The sequence below is a fragment of the Peromyscus maniculatus genome, chromosome 10 (assembly GCF_049852395.1).
Source record: "Peromyscus maniculatus bairdii isolate BWxNUB_F1_BW_parent chromosome 10, HU_Pman_BW_mat_3.1, whole genome shotgun sequence".
Classification (NCBI taxonomy): Eukaryota; Metazoa; Chordata; class Mammalia; order Rodentia; family Cricetidae; genus Peromyscus; species Peromyscus maniculatus.
In genome coordinates, this window is record NC_134861.1 from 96,154,949 (window position 1) to 96,180,325 (window position 25,377).

A 25,377-nucleotide genomic window follows, 5' to 3' on the forward strand; every position below is an offset into this window, starting at 1 on the left:
TCTGTTCTGCTGGAACTGTGCAGTGATTCTGTAAAAGGTCACCTAGAGGTCCCTTCGTGTAACCTTGTTTTCCTCACTGACTTGGAAAACATTGTGTACACTGGGCACGTGCTGGATGTAAGAAGCAGCTCATCTGCTCTCTGTGAAAACCTCATCATTTAGTAAGAGACAGGTTGGGATGGAGGCCCAGCAGTTAGTTACACATAAGGAATTGGGGAGTATGAGAAGCAATGTCCAGTTTGGTGCTTTATTTACAAAGTTATAAAGGAAAGCTGAAACATCTCAAAGGAAAAAGGGCGTTCCGACAAGAGAAATGACAAGGGCCTCGGCATCACTTCCAGGAAGTAACTACGGGCTGCGGAGCTGGTCCCAGCCGGTGTGGTGATGCAAGTGAGGAAGAACATGGTGATGAGTCTTCTACATAAATTTACTTTTAAATTTTGATTGAAGTTTTTGTATGATGAGCTTGGGGCTGTGAGCAGAGTTTTGTGCTCTCAAGCAGGTTCTCACCAATGAATCTGCAGCTTTCAAAATAAGTTACAAATCTTGGTGTGCACCAGAGGATGACAGTGCTTTAATAGCAACCCAAGGAGATTATGAATTGTCTTTTGAGGGGTTCTAGTGTTAAAGGATTTGAGAACTACAGTGCTGTGCCCAGAGTTTCCAATCTGGCAAGCCCACTTTCTATATGCTGGGTTATATGTAGAGCAAGATTGTGGAAAGGAAATTATTCTAGAGAATCCAGACATGGATGGACAGTGCCCACCACAGGGACAGTGGGGAGAAAGGAGAGGGTGGATCAGAAATATTCAGAAAGCAAGATCTGGGGGCTGGAGAGACAGCTCAATAATTAAGAGTACTGACTGCTCTTCGAGAGGATCCTGGTTCATTTCCAAGCACCCACATGGCAGTTTGCAAATTGTCTACAACTCCAATCCCAGGGGATCTAACACCCGCTTCTAGCTTCCAAGGCCACCAGACACACGTATGGTACATAGACATACACTTAGTTAAAACACTCATTCACATTAAATAAACAAAAAATACTAATTTTTTAAAGCAATGTTTCTATTTTAGTCCATGCTTGCCTCCTAGCTTTAGTCCCTTGCAGGAGGCACTCTCCGAACAGGTCTCTGCAGGAGCCCTCCTGACTCCTTTCCTCCCTTGTAGAACTGAATGTCCTGTCTTGCATTGTGTATTTGTATACTTACCTTCTACGTTGTAAAGTCTCTTGAATTGTACTCTTGAGTGTTTGATCCCTTGTAGGAAGTACCTAACAGAAAACTACACATAGCATCCTAAAACTGACATGAATGTTGCTCCTAAAACATCCATGATGTCCTAAGAGCTTTGGGTGTTTATTCATTTAATTCTCACAGTAACCTTACAAGATGTTACTATAACCCCTTTTTTGGCTAAAAAGAACAACAACAACAACAACAACACAGCCCAATCAAGGCGGTCTGTCTCCAGAATCCTTGCTTTCCACCAGTATGCAAAGTGTCTCTACACTAGAGCCTAATTTTTCAAATTTAAAGGAATATATAAAATGTTCTAATCAAAACTGAATATGTTCTTTTTTTTAAAATTTGTGTGGCATTGCTAATAAACTTTCTGATTTTTAAAAATTCTTTTAGAACCAGTTCGAAGATACAAAACTTACCACAGTGATATCTTTAGTACCTCCAGTGAAAGTCCATCTATTATTTCTTCTGAATCAGATTTCAGACAAGGTAAGCATCACCTAAAGCAAGCAAATCTTTTTTAAGAAGCAATCATAACTATTTTTTAATATTATTTAAACAAAACTTGTCAAAATGTTAAGACTGTAAAATGTTTCCTTTTAAAATTGTTATATTAAATAATAGCAGTTTCATAAAATAGTGATATAATCATTTCATCATACAAGAAAGAAGTCATTGTCTTTAAAACTTAATGTGTCTAGCCAGGCATGGTGGTGCACACCTTTAATCCCAGAATTTGGGAGTCAGAGGCAAACAGATCTCTGTGAGTTCAAGGCCAGCCTGGTCTACATAACAAGTTAAAGGATGGCCAGGGTTACATAGAGAAACCCTGTCTCAAAAAGAAACAAGAAAATGAACAATAATAATAATAACAACAACACAGCTGATGTGACTTAACCTCAAAAGGATTTCATGGCAAGTCATTGATCACATGGTTGTGATTCATACAAGTTATCTTATTTCTACTAAGTGCCTGCGTTTTCGATAAGATTGCTTCCATATTTGTAGAACTTGTACCATTGTTGTGTTTTTATTCACAATTAGTGAGAAGAAGTGAAGCTTCCAAGAGGGTTGAGTCTAGCAGCGGTCTGTCTGGAGTGGAAGACGCTGGTCAGGGCCAGTCACAGAGACCAAGGTATGGCTCTGGGAAGCACTAATTTCTCGTCACAGGTGGTTGGTTTTGGTTCTCTTTAATTACAGTTGGCACTTGACTTTTTAAATTGCTGGTACAAATAGATAGAATGATCATGAAGGTTAAGGCATGGCATTAAAAGTCTGAAAACAGTAAACCTTTATTTCTAAAATGTAAATAGCAGTTGTCTGGACTTTGAAGGACTGGGGCAGCTCAGGTATTCAGTACAAATTGGTTGAGTGAATAATTAGATTACCACTCTGTAAGCTATTATGTAAAAAGTTAATTATTCGCTCACTAGTTAGCTTAAAGAGGTTCTCTGGCATATTTCTAAAGCCCATTTGAGCCACTGTGTAGCATCAGCTTCATGCTGAAGTAACTGGCAAATTTCTTAGGAGATGTTACTGTTTGAGTGGGCTAGATCTAGGGTAATTGTGTTACAGTTGTGTCTACTTTGTCTTGTTTAAACTGAAAGAATTTTCAAACAAGTAGTTAGTGTATTGGTATGTATCGCTGTCATGTGTACACAGTTGTCTTTCATGAACACAGAATGCTGATTTCAGATTTGTAACATGACAACTTGAGGTTCCAAGTTGGCCTGAAAGTGTATTTCCAAAGCATGAAAATGCCTTAAACTCACTCACTGTTTACTTCAGATACTACTAAGAGAATCATCTGGAAAATTTCAAATATTTGTCCTTAGCTAATGAATATGTTAGAGAATGTCCTTACCTGTAAACTATTAATAGACCATGTAATCCTAGCTGTGTGGTTAACAGTTATTCATGGCTTAGAGTTCAGGTAATTAAGCTCATGTACTAAAAATTAATGTCCCAGGGTTTTTTCCTTTCATTTCTTATAAATACCTGTGACATTTTTCTTTATAAAAATAATTTTCTACTTACATGATGGCATTTTAATTGCTGCTTTCTTATGATGAATACTGATTATTTCAGAACAAGTGGAAGGCAAAGATAGATCTGTGCTCAGTATTACACGCTTTCTCAATGAAGCCAAAGCATTGGGATGAACAGTAAGAACCCAGAGTCAAACCACATTAAGCTCATGTTGAACTGAGGGAGAATTTTTATTTCAGAATTTCCTCCTCTATGTCTGATTGAGAAAAATTATGAATAGTTAATATGTCTTTTTAGCCTCCACGAAAGAAGAAATAGGAGTAACTAGAAAAACCATTGCGATTGCGTGTTAGCACTGTTACTTAAGGATGCATTCCTGCAAAAGAATTATGGCATTTGGGGAGCTTTATCCATTTTCTTAATAAAGAATGTCAAAAACATGAGTCATGAGAGACTTAATTTTGACCCTCTAGGTTTTAGTAAGGAAATGTTGACATTAAGGCCACCTTAACTTGCCAGTCCGTGTTTTACGGGTGAACCGTCACTGGGGACACCAGTCCTCTGTAGTGTTCATGGCACGGAGTTAGAAGAATGGGGGAGAGACGTCTGGGACACACTGCTCAGTGTGCGCATGTGTCGTCACAGGGAAATCGCTGAACTTCACTTCTTCTAACTCATCCATCATTTCCTGCCCTAATGAAAATACACTAATGAAAATACACAGTGATACACGTGACTAAAATACTGTCAGAACTCCCTGTGAGGGAGGCACAGGCTTTCCTGGGTACAGGCCAGGGCTTCTGATGCCCCTCACTGTGCCAGCACATGGCCACGAGCTCCCGAGTTGTGCTTCAGGCAGCACTGGATTTGGACCTGTCGCCTGCTTCCTTGTGAGAACATTTCCCTCTCCTTTAGCTAGAATGAAATGCGAAACAAACCAGAGAGCTGCTGATGTCCTTTATGGGGTGAGGAAGACACTAACAGGAAACAGTGAGTCAGACATAGCAGAATGAGCAATTTCTGAATTCTGAGCTATCAAAAGTGTCTTTTAATGACTAAAAAAGATACTCAAAGCTGCTTCCAAAGAGTGTCTCCTAATCTTTTCATGTGATAGCTTTTGGAGTGACGCTACACATCCTGCCTTCCCCTGCCTCTGTGCCTCCCTGCAGCTGATGTGACTCTTTCTGAGTATATTAACAAACAACTTGTTCCCCTGAGAACATTAGCAGACAGTGTATATACACTCCATCTCCAGCAATGCAGTATTTTTTAGATTTGGAGCTTGTTTTTGTTTTTTACATCTCAAAATGTAAAAAAATAAAATGTTTATGAAACATTTTTCATCTATATTGGAAGAGATAAACTGATAAGTTGTCTTTGCTGCTGAGATTAGTTCTAGTTAATGAAAATACACTATTTGAGTTAAAATGCATAGACTCAAGTTCTTACTACTTGGCTCCAGGTAAAGGTAAGCTGTAGGATCATATTCACTCAGCACCTGCTGGGCACCCACCACATACTAGATGATTTGAGGTACCAGAGACAGAGCTGAGAACAGCACCCAGAAACAACTCCCCCAAGAGATTACCTAGAGATGAGAGCCAGCCGGAAGACTATGACTAAAAAGGAAGGAGCACACTGCCAGGTATGGCGCTCGGTGCTCGGAAGGAAACTAAAGCAGAGCAGTGCCGCAGGTGGTCAGGACGTGGTGTCTGCGTCCTGCTGTTTGTGGGCAGTGTGACCAGAGCAGGTGTCCCTCGAGGGCTGACACCCAGCATAAAACTGAAGGAAAAGAGTGGCCCTTGCAGAGTCCATGTGAGGGGTGTCCGGGAGCAAAGGTGCTGAAAGGGGGCGGGTCTGGGTAGTTCTGTGTCAGCTTGGCACAAGCCAGAGTCTCCTGAGAGGTGAGAACCTCAGTTAAGAACATGCCTCCAGCCAGGCAGTGGTGGCACACGCCTTTATCCCAGCACTCTTCAAGGCCAGCCTGGGCTACAGAGCGAGATCCAGGAAAGCCAGGGCTATTAGACAGAGAAACCCTTTCTCTGGGGATGGGGGGAAGAGAAGAAGAAAATACCTCCATATGATTAGGCTGCAGACAAGTATGTAGGATATTCTTAATTATTGATCAATGGGGAAGGGCCCAGCCTGTGGTTGGTGATGCCATCCCTGGGCTTGTGGTCCTGGGTTCTATAAGAAAGCAGGTTGAGCAAGCTAAGCCAGTAGGCAGCACCCATCTGTGGCCTCTGCTTCAGCTCCTGCCTCCAGGTTCCTGCCCTGCTTGAGTTCCTGTTCTGACTTCCTTCAGTGATGGACTGTGACATGGAAGTGTAAGCTGAACAAACCCTTTCCTCCCTGACTTGTTTTTGGTCATGGTGCTTCTCCGCAGCAACAGGAACCCTGACTATGACAGGGAGACATGTCATCTTACTGTAACAGTAAAAAAAGCAGTGTGGCTGCAACAGAGTGAGTGAAGGACACTGTACATGAGGAGTGGAGACCAAAGAGTCGAGGCCCCGATTTGGGGAGGTCACAGATGCAGGGAAAGACTTCAGTTGTCAGGGAAGCCATGGATGACTAAAAGCATGAGAAGCCAAGGTGAAGCCTAACATCCCAGTCACCTATGCAGAAAGTAGATAATGCGACAGTGCAGACTGGACGGTTAGTGCTGGAGCAGAGTCAGGTGTGACTGTCTCCCAGGTTGTGCTTTTTCAGCATGTGATGCATGATTAGATTCGCAGTTAATGAGGAAGAAGAAGTAAGAATGACTCCTAAGTTGTATCCTGAACAACTGGTAAATGATCGCAAGATTAGACATAAGGATGACAGTAAAGTGGCTTTGATTTAGAAACAGAAAACTAAAGGTGTACATTAACATCCAAGTACGGCGCTTGCATTGCTTTTTGTTTCAGTGAAAGGGTAAGGGAAAGTCAGCCATTGAGAGGAGAAGGAGAGTGTATTGGAGTTTTAAAAAGACAAGACAGCCCGGCAGTGGTGGCGCATGCCTTTAATCCCAGCACTCAGGAGGCAGAGGCAGGCGGATCTCTGTGAGTTCGAGGCCAGCCTGGGGTACAGAGTGAGTTCCAGGAAAGGCGCAAAGCTACACAGAGAAACCCTGTCATAATAATAATAATAATAATAATAATAATAACAGAGAAACCCTGTCTCAATAATAAATAATAAATAAATAAATAAATAATAAATAAATAAATAAATAAAAATAAATAAATAAGACAAGACAGGCAATACTGAAGGATTCCAGGGAGCAGTGGACCAGGCAGCCTGGCTCTGCAGTTGGATGGGTGATGAGGTCATATGGAAAGGTGTGATTACACCCTGGCTCTGCAGTTGGATGGGTGATGAGGTCATATGCAGAGGCGTGATTACACTGACGATGGACTTAGGTCCAAACAAGGTCGGGCAAGAGGAGAGGAGTCACAGAAATGACCGTGCTGGGAGCCAGTAAGAGTCAGTGAGCTGTCTGAGCAAGGAGAGCAGAGCACAGGAGACAAAACAAGATGATTTAAATACGGGAGACCAGAAGCAGGGATTTGGGCTACATGGTTGCCTGCTGAGGACGAGGGGGTCAGAATGTCGGAAGACGTCCAGGATCCATGTGTCATAGCAATGAGTGGTGACAAGAGCCGTGGTAGGAAGAAACAGAGAACAAAGCCGAGCAGACACTCAAACCCTCGATTAATGCCGGGGAGTAACCAGTCGAATGATGAGTGCCCAGAACACAGCAGCCAGCAGCTGTCTATTCTGTCTCACGTACTTAGGGGAGCTGGTCTGTTTGAGGAGGAGTCCGTAGGTCTGGAAGCTGAAGTAAGACCTAAGCAGAGGGGTTGAGGAGACGGCTCAGAGGGCAAGGCATCTGCAGTGCAGGCACAGGGACCTGAGTTTGAGCCCAAGAACCTCTAACAAGCCAGGTGTGGCACGTGCTTGGATCTCAGCTCTGGGGAGGCAGAGACAGGTGGATCCATAGGGCTCACTGGTCAGCTAGTCTTGATAATTCAGCCAAGCCTAGGTCCTGTTGAGAGACCTTGGCTCAAAAAACAAGATGGGCAGCTCCTAAGGAACAATACCTAAGGTTGACCTTTGACCTAAACCCACATGTACTCACACATGAAAAGACACACAAGAACTAAGCAGAATTTCATTGACCTTCAAGGCATAGGTCCATGGGAATAAAATAGCCCCTGTCTGAGAGAACCACAGGGGAAGCAATTCTTCAGGGGATGCTGGAATGTTCCTAGAGGGGTCGAGGTACAGGTCTACCTGTGGGACAGCATTGTAGCAATATATGAAAATACATCAGAACGCGATGTAGACTGGAATGCCACTAATGGAGAGCACTCTGACCCCAGACGCAGAGGACTTCCTCAGATCGCATCCAGTTCCCCAAGGCTCTGGTCACCAGCTGAGTGTCTCGGCTTCTGTTCTTCCTGCAGACTAGCCATTAATCAGGGGTCCCTCCAGCCTTCCCGGTCTGATGCTCAGCTAAAGTGGAGTAGGGGCTTTTATGGAAGCTTCATTCCATGAGCATGACTGCTTATTAGCTCTGTCTCCAGTCAAGTGTGGGTTTGAAAGTTCTAGGAAGGCTTCTCTTTCTGGGTCAGCCCTACTCTAGAAACTACGGACCTTTCTTCACCACAACAGTGAAGTACCATGTTTTCCAGAAAATGCCAAGGAGTTTAAGAGCTCTGTATCAGGAACAAGAGCCTCAGTCTGGAAACCTTCAGTGTTTGTTTTCCTTTCTTCTTAAGGAGATGTTACAGGAACAAGATTCAAAGACCAAATACTAGAACAAAGATTCTCTGATCACCCTTTCTATCAGGAAATTACAAAAAAATCACAATAATTTTAGCAGGAATGGAACATATAGCTATATATATTTTTTTATAAGAGATTTTATACACCATTTCTCTCACTGTGCCACACTCAGTGGAATGCCAACTCAGGTTCGTTCCTAAGCGCTTCCATTAGGTAGTGCAGAAGTGCCTCTAGTTCCAGTCTGAGGAAAGCTAGCACTTGTGGCCCCACAGACACTTGCACACGTGTGGTGTACGTAGACTCACACAAGCACACAAATGTATACATTAATTAAAAATAATAAGCCTTTGAAAACTAGTGAATGTTTACGTTCATGATACTTTACTTGACATGGAGTTTCCTACATTAGCCTTGAAACGTGCTTCCTCAGCAGCCTTTATTTTTCTTCTCTTTCCTCTGTAGTAGACAATATGAAACATCCCTTGACGGCAACTTCATCAATCAGGAGATGATGCTAAAGCGACAAGAAGAGGAAATGATGCAGTTGCAAGCCAGGATGGCTCTCCGACAGTCTCGGTTGAGCCTGTATCCAGGGGACACGATCAAAGCTTCCATGCTTGACATCTCGAGAGATCCACTAAGAGAAATTGCCCTGGAGACAGCCATGACCCAGAGAAAACTCAGGGTAAGGCGGGTCCCAGGCCAGGTCCAGATTTGCTCTTTGAGGACTGTTAGCCAGAGCACTTTGAAAACACACGCTAGGTTTTCCTCAGTGGTGTAGTCACACATAAGCTTTCCATGATGTCAGTAACGTCTCACACACGCTGCTGTGGGTCACAAAGAACAGATTCCTTTAAAAAGATCTGAAAGGAGAAGGAATGCTAGTTCAGACAAGAAGGGGGTTGGGGGAGGGGACAAGAGGGGGTGATAGGATGTGCTTATGGCCAAAATACGTTACATACGTGCATGGACGTCATGACGAAACCCATTGTCGTTTATAATTCATATATGCTAATAGAAAGTTGCTGTAGATATCCTAAAGATACAGATACCCTAAAGGTGAAATCGGGATTCTACATTAGTTCTCATTAGGATCAAGCATCTTGTCTGATATTAGAGTCAATATTTAGCTGCTTACATTATTTCATTTTCAAAATAGCATTAGGTGGATTTAGAGCGTCTTAACTGTACTTTTGTGACTTACATGTATGCCTACGCATGGTGGTACACGTCTGTAATCTCTACACTCAAGAGACGGAGGCAGAAGTCTTTGAGATTTACCTCATGTATGTTTGTAATGGATGACATAATAATTCCATGGCCAACCTGGGCTACATAGCAAGGTCATAGAAAATGTACGTGTATTTCCAGGCATGGTTTCATGTCTTGGTGGTCTCGCCACTCGGGAGGTTGAAGCCAGGTCATTGTCTAGCTGTGTGAAACCAGTATGGGCAGCATAGCAAACCTGGGAGAAATATTTTTAAAAGACGAAAACATGAATAACATATGCATCATCCTTGGGAACAACTGGTTTTATTCAATATAGCAGGGAGTTACTTTTTAATAGTAAGAAATTCACTAGCCCATAAATCGAGATGAACTACAGAGTTCAAGGTTAGTTCAAAAGTACACGAATGTTTTTAAGTACATTTCATCTCTCTGCTCAGCCATTCTCAGAATGTTGGCATTGATTGCCTTTTTGGTAAAATTCTATCATCATCATCATCATCATCATCATCATCATCGTCATCATTTTATGTATGGGTGTTTTACTTGCATATATGTCTGTGCACTGCACGTAAGCCTGGTGCCTGTGGAGGATAAAATAGCACATCGATTCTGGAGCTCAAGGTTATGTGAGTTCAGGGAACTGAGCTGCAGTCCTCCCAAAGAGCAGCCTGAGCTCCTGACCGCTGAGCTGACTCTCCAGCCTGACTGAGATTCTCCTTATAGTCCAGAAGATTGTGTTAACTTCAGACCTTGGGTCCTCCCAATGTAGTATTCAAGGATATGAATATGCATCTCACAGTTTGAAGCAGGAGGGGATGGCTTTTCTATTTGTAACATTTTTCTTTAACCACTAGACCTTTAATATATTTTTATAAACATACTTTGAACTTGAAAACATTGAAATTGAAATCATTGCCCAGATTTTTTATATGTGGAATTAATTTCCACATATAAATGAAGGTACAGACCTTCTTCATAAGCCTTAGCTTCAGACCCCACATGAATGTGTACACACAGAGTGGTGCATATACCCTAAAGACTTGGTGTAAAGCATTCTCCATTCCTGTTCTAACCAAACCCAGTGTGCTCACTGAGTTTCTGCATTTGTTAGGTAGCACCTCATTCTAATGTGTGCTTTTTTATTCTTGCACTATTTTCCTTTTAAAGAAAGATCTAGGATAAATAGTAAAAATAATTTATTCTGTTTATGTGACTTGCAGAATTTCTTTGGCCCTGAGTTTGTGAAGATGACAATTGAGCCATTTATTTCTTTGGATTTGCCACGGTCTATCCTTGTAAGTAGTAAAGCTGTTTCTGTCCCTCTTAGAAAATAAGTTGAATGGTTCTCTAAAAGCAAGTCTAAATGTTACCATGCTCCCTTTAATAAATACCATCATTTTTCTCAATTGTAGAATAAGAAGGGGAAGACTGAGGACCACCGGAGAAAAGTGAACATAATGCTCCTGAGTGGGCAGAGACTCGAGCTCACCTGTGACACCAAGACCGTGTGCAAAGACGTCTTCGATATGGTCGTGGCTCATGTTGGATTAGTGGAGCATCATTTGTTTGCTCTAGCTACCCTCAAAGGTGACTGCATGCTTTAATTCAGAGTTCAGAATAGAAAGGTGGCATCAAGATGACCTCGGGTACCTCATCGTGCTGAGCTTCACCTGGGGAAAGAGTAATTAAATACGCCGGTCGGCGTTGAGAGACAGAAGGGAGTTAGGGACTTCCCCAGTTTCATTCATTGTGTTTGGGAAGCTCCTTCTGTGTCTGTGGAGAGTTTTTCCACTGCTTGTGCTTGAATAATAAACAACTCCTTCTGCAGACTCACCCATTAAGTATGCAACTAGTACTTCTTCAATCCCGGTTTACAATTAAGCAAGTGGCCCCAGGGGGTGGAAAAAGCTAGTACCTAGTCTAGGACTTACTCACCCCCCCCTCTGGACTAACCAGGTAATATTGTCTATTTTGAGACAGAATTTCTATTTCTTTCTTTTTTTTTTTTTTTTTGGTTTTTTGAGACAGGGTTTCTCTGTGTAGCTTTGCGCCTTTTCCTGGAACTCACTTGGTAGCCCAGGCTGGCCTCGAACTCACAGAGATCCGCCTGGCTCTGCCTCCCAAGTGCTGGGATTAAAGGCGTGCGCCACCACCGCCCGGCTCTATTTATTTCTTACACGTTCTGCACACGTCACATTTGTGGAATAACTATTCTATTAGCAGACAGTGGCTAATATTTATGGACACACTGTGCTCTAATACCTGCCTTCCCGCGTGTTTCATATCCATTTTGTCACTGGATTTTTACAACAACCCTATAATGCAGGAACCACCATTATTCTGATCTTTCAGACAGGAAAATTGATGTCTGGGGTGGAAAAGTAGTTTATCCACACAGGCAGTAAGCAGAGTGACCAGGAGCCGAGTCCAGGTCTGTCTGGTTTAGCCTGGTTTGAGAGGCCCTGGTGCAGACTGAATCCAGCCGTTCGCGGTACTCAGAGCCCACTGTGCTTCTGATAGTCAGTTCAGCAGAAATGCAGACATCAGAGGAAGGAAGGCTTGGTGCTTTCTGAATGCCTTTCTCATTCTGTTTCAGAGAATGAATATTTCTTTGTTGATCCTGACTTAAAATTAACCAAAGTGGCCCCAGAGGGATGGAAAGAAGAACCAAAGAAAAAGGGCAAAGCCGCTGTTGAGTTCACTTTGTTTTTCCGGATCAAATTTTTCATGGATGATGTTAGTTTGATACAGTGAGTGCACAAGGGTTTCTTTCTTGCTCTTTCTGGCCCCACTCTGTTGACCTCTTAACCTGCTGGCACTGGACCCCTTCGTAGGGGTCCACGACAATTTCTTCTTCATTTCAAAGAAACACAGTGCTTCCTCCTTATCCATGTTTTTGCTGTCACCGTTTCAGTTACTGGGGCTCATTCGTGATCAGAAAATACTCTGTGGAAAATTACATCATCAGAGTTTTCATTAATTTTGTTAGGTGTAATTCCTAGTGTTTTGATGAGATCCTGTGCCACCCTTCTACACCCTGCCTATGGCATGAGTTGTCTCTTCATCCCGTGTACCCATGCCCTGCACACCTCCCGCGTGACCGTGCCCTGCACACTGCACACCTCCAGTCTACCCATTCCATGCACACCTTCTGCCTATGAGTTGCTCAACAGCATCGTGTTATCAGACCAGCTGTGGTGGCATTGCAGTGCTTGTGTTCATGTAACCACTGCTTACTGATGGTTCCAAAGCATGAGAGTGGTGATTGGCAGCTCTGGCAGGCCAGGGGAGCTGTACAGTGCTTCTTGTAAGTGAGCAGGTGCAACTCCTTGACTTCCTAAGGGAACAAACCCCTGTGAGACTGCTAACCTCTCTGTCACCTGTGCTTAATCTCTTACTGCACCTAACTACAAGTTAGCTTTTATCCTGTATATGTACATTTAGGAAAGTACAATGTGCAGGGTCTGGGACTTCTCATGGCTTCCAGCTTCCATACAGCATGTATTCCCTACAAAGGAAGGGCAATATCAGTATTGCCCTTAAATGATTTCTTTCTTTTTTTATTAATATATTTATTGAAAAAAACTTACAATAAATTCCAATCACACTTTTCCCCTCCCCAGCTCATCCTAGATCTTCCCCACCAACTCAACTCCATACCCCTTTTCTCTTAAAAAAAAAAAAAAAAAGAAAGCAAACAAAAGAAACACAGATACACACACACACACACACACACACACACACACACACACACGGAAACAGAAAGCAAAATACACAAGCAAATGACCAATAAAAAAATTCCAATCAAAGCAAAATGAGACAAAAAAAATCTACAAAAAAATACCATTGAGTTGGTTTTGTGTTAGCCATCTGCTCTGGGGCAAGGACCTACTCTGAAGTATGGTTACTATATCCATTGGAGAAAGCCAACTTTTCCTGTGCAAGCCGGTATCATTGGCAAATAGTTCCTTCGATAGTGATGGGAACCTGTGTCTACTCCCCCGTCTCATCGCTTGGACCCTGTCTGGTTTGAACCTGTGCAGGCCTTACACATGCTACGGTGTCTGTGAGTTCATATGTCCACCAGTCCTGTTGTGTGTGTACGACACTGTTTGCGTGGAGTCCTGCATCTTAGAATCTTTCCACCTCCTTTTCACATAGCTCCCTGAGCCTGGGTTTGCTGATAAGGGAAGGTTTGCTGATAAGACCCCATTTAGGACTGAGTGCTCCAAAGTCTCTCACTCTCTGCACATTGACCATCTGTGGGTCTCCATGTTAGTTCCCATCTACTTCGAGAAGAAGCTTCTCTGATGATGGACGAGTGAGGCACTGGCCCATCTCACAGTTCCTTGAAGGCCTTAGAAAAGCTTAATGACAATCTTAATTAGAAGTGTTGGAAACTGTGCCTATAATCAAAATCATCCCAGCATCCGACCTCAGAAGTCAAGGTGTCTGTGTGCATCTGTGTTCCCACAGACACAACCTCACGTGCCATCAGTACTACCTTCAGCTGCGGAAGGACGTTCTGGAGGAGCGGATGCACTGTGACGATGAGACAGCCCTCCTGCTCGCATCCTTGGCTCTCCAGGCGGAGTATGGAGATTACCAACCAGAGGTAGCACTGGTTTTGTCTTCTGAGAGCCGTTTTGTAGTGGTAGTTTTGTTTCTTTTCTATATATGTTTTAGTTTGCTTTCCTTTGTTGTTAGGGAATCAACCAGGGAATGCTGGACAAACATTTCCCACCGAGTTACATCCACAGCTTTTTTATTGTTCTTCTTATTCTTAACAAAATCATGGTTGGTGTCATGATTTTTCTTTTAAACTCCTTTGGTTCCTCGAAGTACCCTGGCTCACCACACACACCACCCCCATCCCATACTTTGACTCTGTACAATCACATAGTGTGAGGTTTATTTCTCCTTTTAAAACTGCCTTGTTTTGGAGTTTAGGACTATCTAGCTCCAAGCCCTCCTTCTCCTGTGTTCTGAGCAATAAAGAAAGAGGCTTAGTAGAGGAGATGTAGGTCAAGCATGGAGGACTCCGCCTTCCACACAGATCCACACAAAGACAGGCTGGGAAACTGGCAGAGGTCACTGTATGGCAAACTGTGTTCAAAGCTTCATGTTCCCAAGTGAAAGAGACCTAAGAAAAAGCAGGAGACCAGAGACCACCACCTTAGCAGCACCCTTCTTACTACATTACCTCTTAGCTATCTCGACAAAAGACCCTCAAGCATCTCCTGAAACTTGCCCACCAGTCCAGCTGTTCTGCTCACCGAGGAAGAGAGCTGCATTCTGCAGAGAGAAGTAGAATCTTGTCTCTTGGCAGAGGCAAGAACTTCAAGGCAGGAGGAAGAGGCTTCACACTGAGATAGGCAAGTGGAGCTCTTACAACAGCGACCTTTCTCCTAGGTCCACGGAGTGTCCTACTTTCGCCTGGAGCATTATTTGCCTGCCAGAGTGATGGAGAAGCTTGACTTGTCCTACATTAAAGAGGAGTTACCCAAATTGCATAACACCTATGCAGGCGCTTCCGAGAAGGAGACCGAGCTGGAGTTCTTAAAGGTAAGCATGCAGAGTGACCAGTAATGAGCAGTGCCATGTGCTCAAAATGAGCCAGAGTTAGAGGACACTTCTAAAGTTAGGGGGCACTGTCTGACCCTCTGCAGCCTCTGGCTGATTCCTGCCTAAAACTGTATCAGGTTAATTCTCATGTGTGAAAGAGAAAATGAGATTCAAAGAAAACATGGTATTCCAAGGTCAGTAGCACTGTGAGGGACAAAATTCTTACTTTAACCTATATCTATCTGGCTATTCATTCATGCCTTTATCCTATTCCATACTGAAAAATTAAGCTGCATCGTAAAGAAGAAGATTGAACTTGATGACTGAGTAGATATGAGATGCATGTTCGTGCTCATTCTAGAACTGTTGATTCTTGTTTTTAAGACGTGAGTTAGTCCTTGTACTAGGTGATAACTAGTTCCTGTGGATGCAGAGATGCAGAGGAAATGGCTTACAGCTTGAGTTCCATCATCGGCTTCCTGTTAGCCTACAAATAAAGTGCATTTGTTACAGAAAAGAAAGAGCTAAGGAAGCTTTAGTGCAAGAAATTTCTCTATTGAGAAAAAGAAACTTGGAGAACATTGTCATGTTGCAGCAGCCCAGGAAGAATAAACGTTCTGTTTGCTGGTCCATAGTGTAGAGAGCCAAGCTTCTCAGCTCGCAGATACCTTGGACGAAGCTCCATTCACTTGATTCACAACATCCTTGAAGTAGAATGTATGGTAAGAGAGCCAAAGTGGTTTGTTTTGTTGGAGTCACATTTAAAGTCAAGCTGTGAGCTCAATTTTCCATAGCCATTGTGTTCAGTACTTGCAAGAACTAAGTAGCAGCATGTATCTTTAGAGGAGGCCGTAGACTTCAGCCTCCCTAGTGCAGCCCAGGCCCTGTTCACCTCATGACAGCACTTTTCTGCCTTTTCCATCTTAGCCCTTAGGTGAGAAATGATGCAGAGTTGGGCTCTTTAAAGATGGCTTTAGATCGATTTATTATTTTTAATATTATTTGGGTGTGCACTCATGCATGTGTGTGCATGCTTTTACATGAGTGTAGGTGTTCATGGAAACACAGGTGTTAGAGCCTCTGGAGCTGAAGTGGAGGCCATTGTGAGTCACCCATGGGTGCTGCGAATCAAACTCCAGTCTTTTCTGCAAGACAGTATGATTTTAACCACTGAGCCACCTTCCAACCCCAGCATTATAATTTTAATTTGTCTTTCCTAATTACATTTTTACTGACCACTTTCTCATGGTTTATTTTCCATTCATTGAACTTCTTTTTGATGTGTAGACATAACCCTTGAGCCTCATTCACATCTGATTGCCTCTTAATAAACTACATTTTCATTATGTATTACAGATTCCGGTCCTTTGTCAGATGCATACCTTACATTTACCTGTTCTCAGTTCATGTTTGTCTTTGTATCCTGTCATTGACTTCTCATGACCAAGTCTTTGTTAGTGCCGTGACTTCTTGTTACTTCTTGGAGGAAACTTGCTGATTCTTTGGATGTTTTTTGTGCCCTTCCTGAGTGCTCTCACCTGACCCCGGCATAGAAAGTTCCTCAAGTGTTAGACACTCCACTCCTGTATTAGGCCTGGCATGCATTTGGGTGTGTTTTCACATATCACATAAAGTGAGCACTGGAAATAGTCTTTTGGAATGTGGATCCCAAATGTTATAGCAGCATTGCTGAGAAGCCTGACCGCCATGCTGAGAGCACTGACCCACGTCCAGCTCCTCCCTGTACACCACTGTTTATGGAAGTACACCTTCTGTTCCAACAGGTCTGCCAGAGGCTGACGGAGTACGGAGTACATCTTCACCGGGTACACCCAGAAAAAAAGTCGCAGACAGGAATACTGCTCGGCGTGTGTTCCAAAGGTGTGCTCGTGTTTGAAGTTCACAATGGGGTGCGCACCTTGGTCCTTCGCTTTCCATGGAGGGAAACCAAAAAGATTTCCTTCTCGGTATGTCCATTTTAACTTCTTTCCTTGTATTTTTAATCGATGTAATCAATTTTAATTGTAACGTATTTACTGACTTTCTTTAGTAAACTTAGTACTGCTTAAAGCTTTTTGTCCCTTTTTGTTATAGGTGGTCTTACTGAGATTTTCTTTGTTTCTGTTTTTTCGAGGCATAGGATGCATTCCTAACTAGTTATATGCTCAGTTAACTTGAGTTAAATTACAACCAAGTTGAACTTTCTGTTATATGAAAACTTACTCTACAGCCATAATTTCTCAGGTAGAGAAATCCCCCTAATATTTTAAGATAATGGTCTTCTTTCTGATATACCCTGTCAAGCCCAAGAGTGGATCTCCTATAGCACCTGTTATATGAGTCCAGAGATCCAGGCACCACTGAATTTAATGAACCAGTCTCATGACTTTCTCTAATTTTAGATTTTAATGTCTACTCTATGGTAATAAAATTAGAAAAGTAATTTTTGTTTTGTTTTTTCTCTATGTAGTCCTGGAACTCATTTTGTAGACCAGGGTGGCCTCGAACTCAGAGATCTGCCTGCCTCTGCCTCCTGAGTGCTGGGATTAAAGGCATGTCTACCATCACTACCACCACCCACCTTAGAAAAGTGATTTTTAGGAAAAGAACATGTTTAAAAAGATAGTGAACTCTAAATGCATGTTCTGATTTTGAATGTAGAATATCTGAATATTGAAGTATCATCTAACAAACCTCAGAGATGGACAAAAATGTGTTTGAGCATTTATTTTCTAATAGTATATGAGGATTACTGATATTTGGGCTGACATATGTTCTCACCAAAATAAAGCTTATTAAGAATGTAAAGGTTATTGTGCCTGACAGTTATGTGGCTTGAGCCGTTTTTGGGGCCACTGGCAGTGGGACCAAGATTTATCCCTGGTGCATGAACTGGCTTTTTGGAGCCCATTCCCATGGAGGGATGCCTTGCTCAGTCTCAATACAGGGGGAAAGGTTTTGGTCCTGACTCAACTTGCTATGTTGCTTTGTTGACTCCCCATGGGGGAGGCCATACCCTCTCTGAGGAGTGGATGGAGGTGGGGTGGGGGGGGGAGGTGGGAGGTGAGGTTGGAGAAGAGGGGCGGGGTGGGGGGGAATGTTGGTATGTAAAATGAAAAAAACAACATAAAGGTTATGCTGGATTCTGAACAATGATTAACCTGGGCACCTCAAAGTCAGCTCTGAACCTAGGGGTTAGTTTTCTCCTGTGAAATCTGGAAGTCCACGGAGATTATCAGATAACAATTCATCCTTTCTGGAAAGCCCAAGCTACCCTCGTCTTCCCAGAAGTGTTGAAACCAGGAAATTACCTGGATTTAATTTAATTTCTTCAAGTGGAAATTTAAGTAGAGCAAGTATTTGAAGGAGACTTAGGTCAACAGTACTCATTACCCACCTCAGCTCTCACCAGAGTTCCCTTGGGTGCGTTTCCTGTCTGTTCAACCACCCAACAGAATCAAACATTCTTCTGATTTGTCTCAAGCCAGCCCATTGTCTGTGATAACACTGTTTGTAATTACTCTGGACCCACCACTCTCCTCCGGCGGGCTCTTGTGCCCTGTCTCATCTTGGCCGTTAGCTGTCTGTCCCAGGCCTTAGTGCTGGGGCTTTTTTGACAATTTGCCTTTCGTGTTACTACTACTTCGGCCACTAGATCTACAGCTGTGTGTTTTAGTGTCTTTGTGAACCACCTGACAGCAGTTATGTGGACAGTTGTTAGGAAAAAAATACCCAACTACTGAAGAGTCATTAGGTGTGCCCATAGTCAAGATTCTAGCTTGATGTTACTATATTTTAACCTTTTAGTCTACTTGATGGGTTTCCTTTTTAACAGAGTAAAATCTGGTTCAGTCCCAAAGATTCATTAGCGGCAATATCTACCTAGAATTTATCACATTTTATTATCTATTTAATTATATATTAATTTATCATATTTATTATAATTTATTTCTATCATTGCATTCTGTTTACAGTATTTGCGCATTGTTTTCTCATTATAAAGATCTTAAATGTAAATTTATGTAAGGAAGGTCTATTTATAAATCAATAAGGCCAGATTTTGTGAGAAGAAGAGGTTTAGGTAAACACTCTTATAACTTTGGGCTCCTATTAAATTTGACTTTTCTGTGCCTATGTCTGTGTTTTGAAATAAAAATAATAGAGACTAATTTGCATAATAGGTAATAGGTAGAGTACAGTCTAACTTCATTTAAGTAAGTGCCTATTATTAGCTATGGTCCCTGGCCTGTTGGATGCATCATGGACCATCTGCAAGCCTCAGAGGCCACAGGTTCTCGGAGCCCTCTTCCCTAAGATATATCTTTTAAGAAACAGCAGCCAAATAAAATTGATTTATTATTTTCCTACTTTTCTTGGATTTGGTTAAAAAAAAAATAGCCATCTCTAAATACAAAAGTAGTGTCTCGTTTACATCACCTGGTATCACTCCATCCACACATTTTCTTTTGTTTTTTGTTTTAATCTCCTCTTGGCTTTTTGTCTGGGATGCCGTGTGGTCACAACTGCGTAGAGTAGTCTTGAGTTCCAAGAATCAGGTGATCCTCTTGCCTCATCCTACCATGTACTTGGGAATACAAGACATACTACCTCTGCCCAGCAACCTACATTTTCATTAACTTCCCCAATCACCATTCCAACCTTCATACCACCCAGATTCTCCTTAACTGAATCATAACTCTTACCATTACTGTTAATTTTTAAAATGTCTTTTACATACTTCTTACCATTTTATTAACATTTGTAAGCATTCCCAAGTAATTTAAATTACTTTTAAAAATTATTTCAATCTGGGAGGAACATATTCGGATACATACTTCCCCGAATACTGTCTTATGTAACCCTAGATACTTTTCAAAAAGATGTATTTGTTTTTATTTTATGTGTGTGAGTGGTATGCCTGCATGAATGTCTATACCACCTGTGTGCTGTGCCTGTGGAGGCCAGAAGAGGGTGTCAGATCCCCTAGCTGGGGTTATACTAAGTACTAGGTGTTAAAACCTCGGTCCTCTGGAAAGCAGCCAGCGCTCTTAACCCATGAGCCATCACTCCAGCCCCACTCTGGCTAGTTTTTTAAATTTCCCTTGATGATGACTTAAGTACATAGAAGTTACAATTGCTGAAAGTGGCAGTTAATACTAATTTATTTACCAGATTTGTTTTGATTTAGAATTGTAGTTCCTATATTTATATTTATGTTTAAATGTGGTATCAGTTAAAGGGCACTTATACCTAATAATTGAAAATATAAATATCTCTACTTACTGATAATAGGTTAGAATGTTTGGTCATATAAAAGTCCCAGGAAAACTTCCTAGTTATAGACACCTGATTTATATTACAGAAAAAGAAAATCACGTTACAGAACACGTCCGATGGAATCAAGCATGCGTTCCAGACAGACAGCAGTAAGGCATGCCAGTACCTGCTGCAGCTCTGCTCTTCCCAGCACAAGTTCCAGCTGCAGATGCGGGCGCGCCAGAGCAACCAAGATGCCCAAGACATTGGTAAGGAGGAGTGGGCTGCATCACATGACTCCGGGATACAGGCATGATTGTTACCACAGTTTTTTAAAAGAAACTCAGAAAGTGTTTTGGATGAAAACTTACAGGGTATCTCTTTGTTAAATGTCTAAATTAAATCGCTTGTCAAATCAGCTCACTATTCACTTGGAAAACTGCACTGCAGATAAGCATAGACTTCAAAGGATGTTTAAAGGGTTTAACCAGGTTTTAGCTTATAATTATGAAATTATATAAGTATTTTGACTATTTTATTTCATATGTATGTGTGTTTTGCCTGAATGTATATCTGTATATCACATGTGTGCAGGGCCCACAGAAGCCAGAAGAAGGTATCGGGTCCTCAGGAACTGTAGTTACAGATAGTTCACCCTGTGTGCTAGGAATCAAACCTGGGTCTTATGGAAGGGCAGCTAATGCTCCTAACTGCTGAGCCATCTCTAAGATCTTAACAGGCTATATCATGTAGGCTCTAGGATATACATAGTGTACAAGAGGAAGATCTGAGCTCTGGAGAGGTAGGTGATCCTTGGCTTGGGTTTGAAGGACAAATGCTGAATAGTCTGGAGATGAGTGTGGGAAAGAACAAGCAAGCAGGAAAGCGGGGGAAGTGGTACCTCTGCAGTGAAGTCAGGCATTGGAGTGGTAGATCACCACCTGCTAGCTCATCTGGAATCATTCCTGTCTGGAAGCTATGGTAAGTAACCATAGCAACCAGGACAATGCATTTTCAGCTGTAAAAACAATCCGGTTCGGGACAGAGCTCTCTCAATCAGAGCTGAAATAGTTAAAGCTAATTCTGCACAACCACATGTTGAGATTAAAGTGATTTGAAATCACTTCTTTCTGGTAAATCCCTACAGACCTAAGTGGATCACTCTGAAATATGGGAGTGAAAGTTTAGCATACTCCAGTGACCCATGTTTCTGAATTCTTTTCTGGGACTTTTCATTCTGAAATGTTATAGAAAGTTTTTCCTCTAGCGTGGACTGGGGGATGGCAAACTGTAAGAAGATGTTTGTCACCCCTCAGGATCTAAGTGGAGGCCATGTGTTCCCCTAACATAAGGTTCTAGGAGTTTATGTGAACCTACAGAATCACAGTCTTTGGAAGTTGCATCCCTAGAATCTACATTTTCACTGAATTTCTTCATATATAAGTTTTAAAATATGGTAGATTTGGCTATTATCACATTACCTTTTATTTTCCTACTTTGCTTTGCTAAAAATTGTACAGGATTCTACATTTTTTTAAAAGTACAACAAAGTACCAAACCAATTAAAGATATCAGCATTCCTGCTTGGCTCAATGTTCAGTACAAACCAGAACTGAACAATGAGCGATCATATCATTTTATATGTGATAGAGTAGGGAGAAATCAGAAGATAAAAGTGTGAGGTTGATCTTCTCTTCAATGTTTCACATTGGATTGGGTATCCCATATCCAAATTTTAGGGAGACTAGAATGTTTCTCATTCTGAAGTTTTTAAGAGTTTGGAATATCTGCAAACACATAAGGAGACGCATGTGAGGGAAGGGGACCTAAATCTAAACAGAGTCTGTGCCTCATCTTCCCCTCACACATGTGGACCTGCAGGTGATTTTACACTGTTCTTAATGTTCTGACTGAGACCTGTCAGATGAAGCCAGGCACTGAGTTTCTACTTGAAATGTCTGTTCAGCACTCAAAGTTTCAGCTCTTAGAGCATTTTGGATTTTGGATTTTCACATTAAGAGAATGTTTGATCTACAGTTATGCACAATTCTTACCTTGAGTAAAACTGCTGATATTCAAACCAGACTGTTACAGATCAGAAGGCTCAGGCATACTACAAAAGCTGTCTTAGTTCCTCCATCTGTAAAATTATTGTCGCAGTAATAATCTATATATCAAAAGGCCATTGCAAAGTACAAATTAATCCGTACCTCTAGAGTACTTTAAGCACATCTAGCAGACAGGCTTGAGGACATCGAGTTGAATGGGAATGTATTTGTCTGGTATATATGAGGTGCTGGGTTCAGTCTTCATCACTGCATTACCATTTTCTGTACCACTGATCAGCAATAGTAGTACCGCTAATACTTGTAGTAGCAGTGGTCATATGAGCCACAGTAGACACTACCGCTGCCCCTCGGCTGTGGGCTTCTGTACCGTCTGCCATACACCGTATATCATGCACCATTTACCTGCAGTAGTAGCATGTCGTGTACAAATGACCTTAGGGAAGAAACTGAAGTTTCAGAGGCTCCTTTTCTTTCGGCACATACTCTGTATATTTTACAAACTCAGTTCCAGACTTCAGATAGCAAGTTAGCCTTGAAGTCATGGAGAAAACACTCCAAGATGGTATTGTCTCTATACTTCCCCATATTTTATAAAACCTTCAAAGGAATTGTGTCCCACTCTGAGTTGTGTTAGAAGTTACCATGTACTTGTTTACCTGCCTGAACTAAACAAGTGAAAATTACTGGTATAATCCATAGGAGGTTGGTGGACTAACACATGTATGCTACATATTAGTACTGGAGAATGCTGATTTTCTAAAGAACCCAGAGGTCATTAAGTCCCAGTTTTCCTAATAAGGAAATAAGTTCAGAGTAGAAAGTGTCACCCCTGATTAGATGATGGTAAGAATCCAGTGGGGGGTGCAATGTTGGTCTCCTCACTTCTAGCAAGAGTTTATATATAGCTAACTCATGGGATGAAAAGAATAAATCATTTATTTAGCACATACTATTAAGTAGTAAGCACTAAGGAATAACAGAATAAATGGAGTCTATCTTCAAAAGAGCCTGCGGGAAAGTCAACACTGTGAGGAAGTAGAGAGTGCTGAGGAGACCACCAGGAGCAAACGTGGATTAGAAGGAGCAGCCGCAGGCGCAGGTTGTGTGTGAAGCCAGCCAGGCTGTGCGCTTCAGGCTGACTCAGAGCACCAGAGTCAGATTACAGCTCCTACTGTTTGCCCTCGCTGTTGGTGCATGCTGGGTCCGCTCCAGGTGGAAGGCAGTGGAGTTGATGAGATCAGCAAATGGTTGTACTCAAAGCTGTGACCGTGAGGCAGTGAGCTGTGGATGGATTTGAAAGGGACAGTCCTTGATATGCTCAGGAGACAAAACCTATTGAACGGATCCCCCTTATTGCTGCCAATTTTGGATGTTGAGGTGTTTACTATCACTGAGTTGACTGTTTTCTTCTTAGATTAAAGAGTCCTGTCATAGTAAAAGAGAATAGAAATAATGTTTTCCACTCTAATAAAAACCCCATAGTTTAAGTTTAAGAAGATTCTGGGGATTCTTGGGTACAGACAAAGATCTTGAATTCTGCTTCCGTCATAGAAAAGGACCACTGTTTCCTGGTGATAATGAGGCATGTTAATTCAAGGTTCATTCTGATGCATGAATATTACTAATCTTCTCAGAAATAGAAGATAAGTGAGATGGAATCTAAGTTAGTAATCACAGCATTTTCTCTTTAAAAAGAAGTTCTTCCAGCTGTTTGACATACTTGTCACACTTTACACAATACGCAAATAGAGTGTACCCCTATTTTACTAGTTGCTGTGGGACCCAGAGAATGATTTGTGATGTGGTTTACCTAATTCACAGACAACAAAGTCATTTGAAGCTCTGTCCTAGGTCTTGTTTGCAGGTGATACAGCGGCTTTGCTAATAGCTTCAGATGTCAAAGTACTGCAGTGATGATGGAGAATAACTCAGGCTTGACCTCAAGTAGCTCTAAATTTAACTTCTAAAAGCAGGCTTTAGCTCTTCATTTATAGTAAACAAAGTGTAAGCATAGTCAGTCCCATGCTCACAGACACAAAAAGGGAAGAAGATGGGGGTCATTCGACTGTCCCTGGCTCCAGTGCCTCATTAATTTGTAAAGTGGAGATGGGAAGGTGGAGTTGGCACAGTGGTATAATAGCATGAAAATTTGCCCTAAAGGTGTTTGGCTTATAACTGCATTATTGAGCTACAGTGAATACAGCTTACAATTGTGATGTATTATTCTCACTGGTTTTTTGTGTATCTGCAGAGTGGTGTGATATCTTCTCAGTCTATAGTAAGCTTTTTAGAAATGCAATAATCAAGGACTTCTCTGCTAAAGCTCTCCTCTGCAGAGCTGCCTTTTCAGACATGGCAACACATCCTGGTTTCATCAACCCTTCTCCCCACTCTTAGTTTGCCGATATTTCAGCAGAAATACTATGAGGGTTAAAAAGTTTGTTGTCAGTGTGGAAAGCCATAAGGGACTTGGGGTGTACCAGCCTAAGTCACAAACCTCACAGGATGAAAGAGAGTTAGTAGGTGAAGTAAGAAATGCTTAGGCTCAGGCTGGTGAAAGCAAAAAAGGATGGAGTGGTGTATGACAGTCGGAACCCACTGACTCCTTTCTAAAACCCTCAGGTGCCAACTTGGGAAGCTCCCAGCTAATGCTGGCCATTGAGATCGTTAAGACCTGCATGCTGTATTTTGCCTATTAAAATAACTCTTCTCATGAAGGTACTGCAGTGTTTCCACCGTGTAAAGCAATCCTGTTTCCTTGTAGAGAGAGCTTCGTTTAGGAGCCTGAACCTGCAAGCAGAGTCCGTTAGAGGATTTAATATGGGCCGCGCGATCAGCACTGGCAGTCTGGCCAGCAGCACCCTCAACAAACTTGCCGTCCGACCCGTGTCGGTACAAGCTGAGATTCTGAAGAGGCTCTCCTGCTCAGAGCTGTCGCTTTTCCAGCCATTGCAAAACAGCTCAAAAGAGAAGAATGACAGAGCTTCATGGGAGGAAAAGCCTAGAGGGATGAGTAAATCCTATCATGACCTCAGTCAGGCCTCTCTCTATCCTCATCGGAAGCAGGTCATTAACATGGAGTCCCTACCACCAGCCTTGGCGGAGATGGTGGGAAAACCACTGTACCCGATGGCCAGATCTGACACAGACTCATTGGCAGGACTCACAAAGCTTAATAAGTAAGAGCGTGGTTGACTAACCCAAAGCAGCTCCTTGTACATTCCACATTTCATGCATTTGGTTTTGTTTAGACA

At 42.2% G+C, this 25,377-nt stretch overlaps 1 protein-coding gene and 1 long non-coding RNA gene across 9 annotated transcripts in view; one reads left to right on the plus strand and one right to left on the minus strand.

Annotated features, from left to right (window-relative positions):
- Positions 1-25,377, plus strand: part of Ptpn13 (protein tyrosine phosphatase non-receptor type 13) — a 175,653-nt gene that overhangs the window by 90,872 nt on the left and 59,404 nt on the right. For 4 of the 7 annotated variants that reach the window (XM_076546808.1, XM_076546807.1, XM_076546809.1 and 1 more), the window contains 11 exons: positions 1,638-1,733; positions 2,289-2,379; positions 8,466-8,688; positions 10,454-10,528; positions 10,646-10,820; positions 11,830-11,983; positions 13,710-13,848; positions 14,646-14,798; positions 16,583-16,765; positions 20,161-20,323; positions 24,888-25,302. In XM_076546808.1, coding sequence (XP_076402923.1) covers positions 1,638-1,733; positions 2,289-2,379; positions 8,466-8,688; positions 10,454-10,528; positions 10,646-10,820; positions 11,830-11,983; positions 13,710-13,848; positions 14,646-14,798; positions 16,583-16,765; positions 20,161-20,323; positions 24,888-25,302 — 1,867 coding nt within the window. The remainder of the gene's footprint in view (positions 1-1,637; positions 1,734-2,288; positions 2,380-8,465; positions 8,689-10,453; positions 10,529-10,645; positions 10,821-11,829; positions 11,984-13,709; positions 13,849-14,645; positions 14,799-16,582; positions 16,766-20,160; positions 20,324-24,887; positions 25,303-25,377) is intronic. The other 3 variants (XM_076546810.1, XM_076546812.1, XM_076546806.1) reach the window with 2 other exon arrangements.
- Positions 1,661-21,025, minus strand: LOC143267672 (uncharacterized). Of its 2 annotated transcripts, none has more exons than XR_013043064.1 (5): positions 20,956-21,025; positions 10,723-10,903; positions 9,285-9,468; positions 8,389-8,866; positions 1,661-1,744 (listed from the first exon to the last, which is right to left on the minus strand). It is a non-coding gene; the product is annotated as an uncharacterized LOC143267672 (long non-coding RNA). The 2 variants fall into 2 exon arrangements; XR_013043065.1 differs by having other exon boundaries at positions 1,664-1,744; positions 8,373-8,866.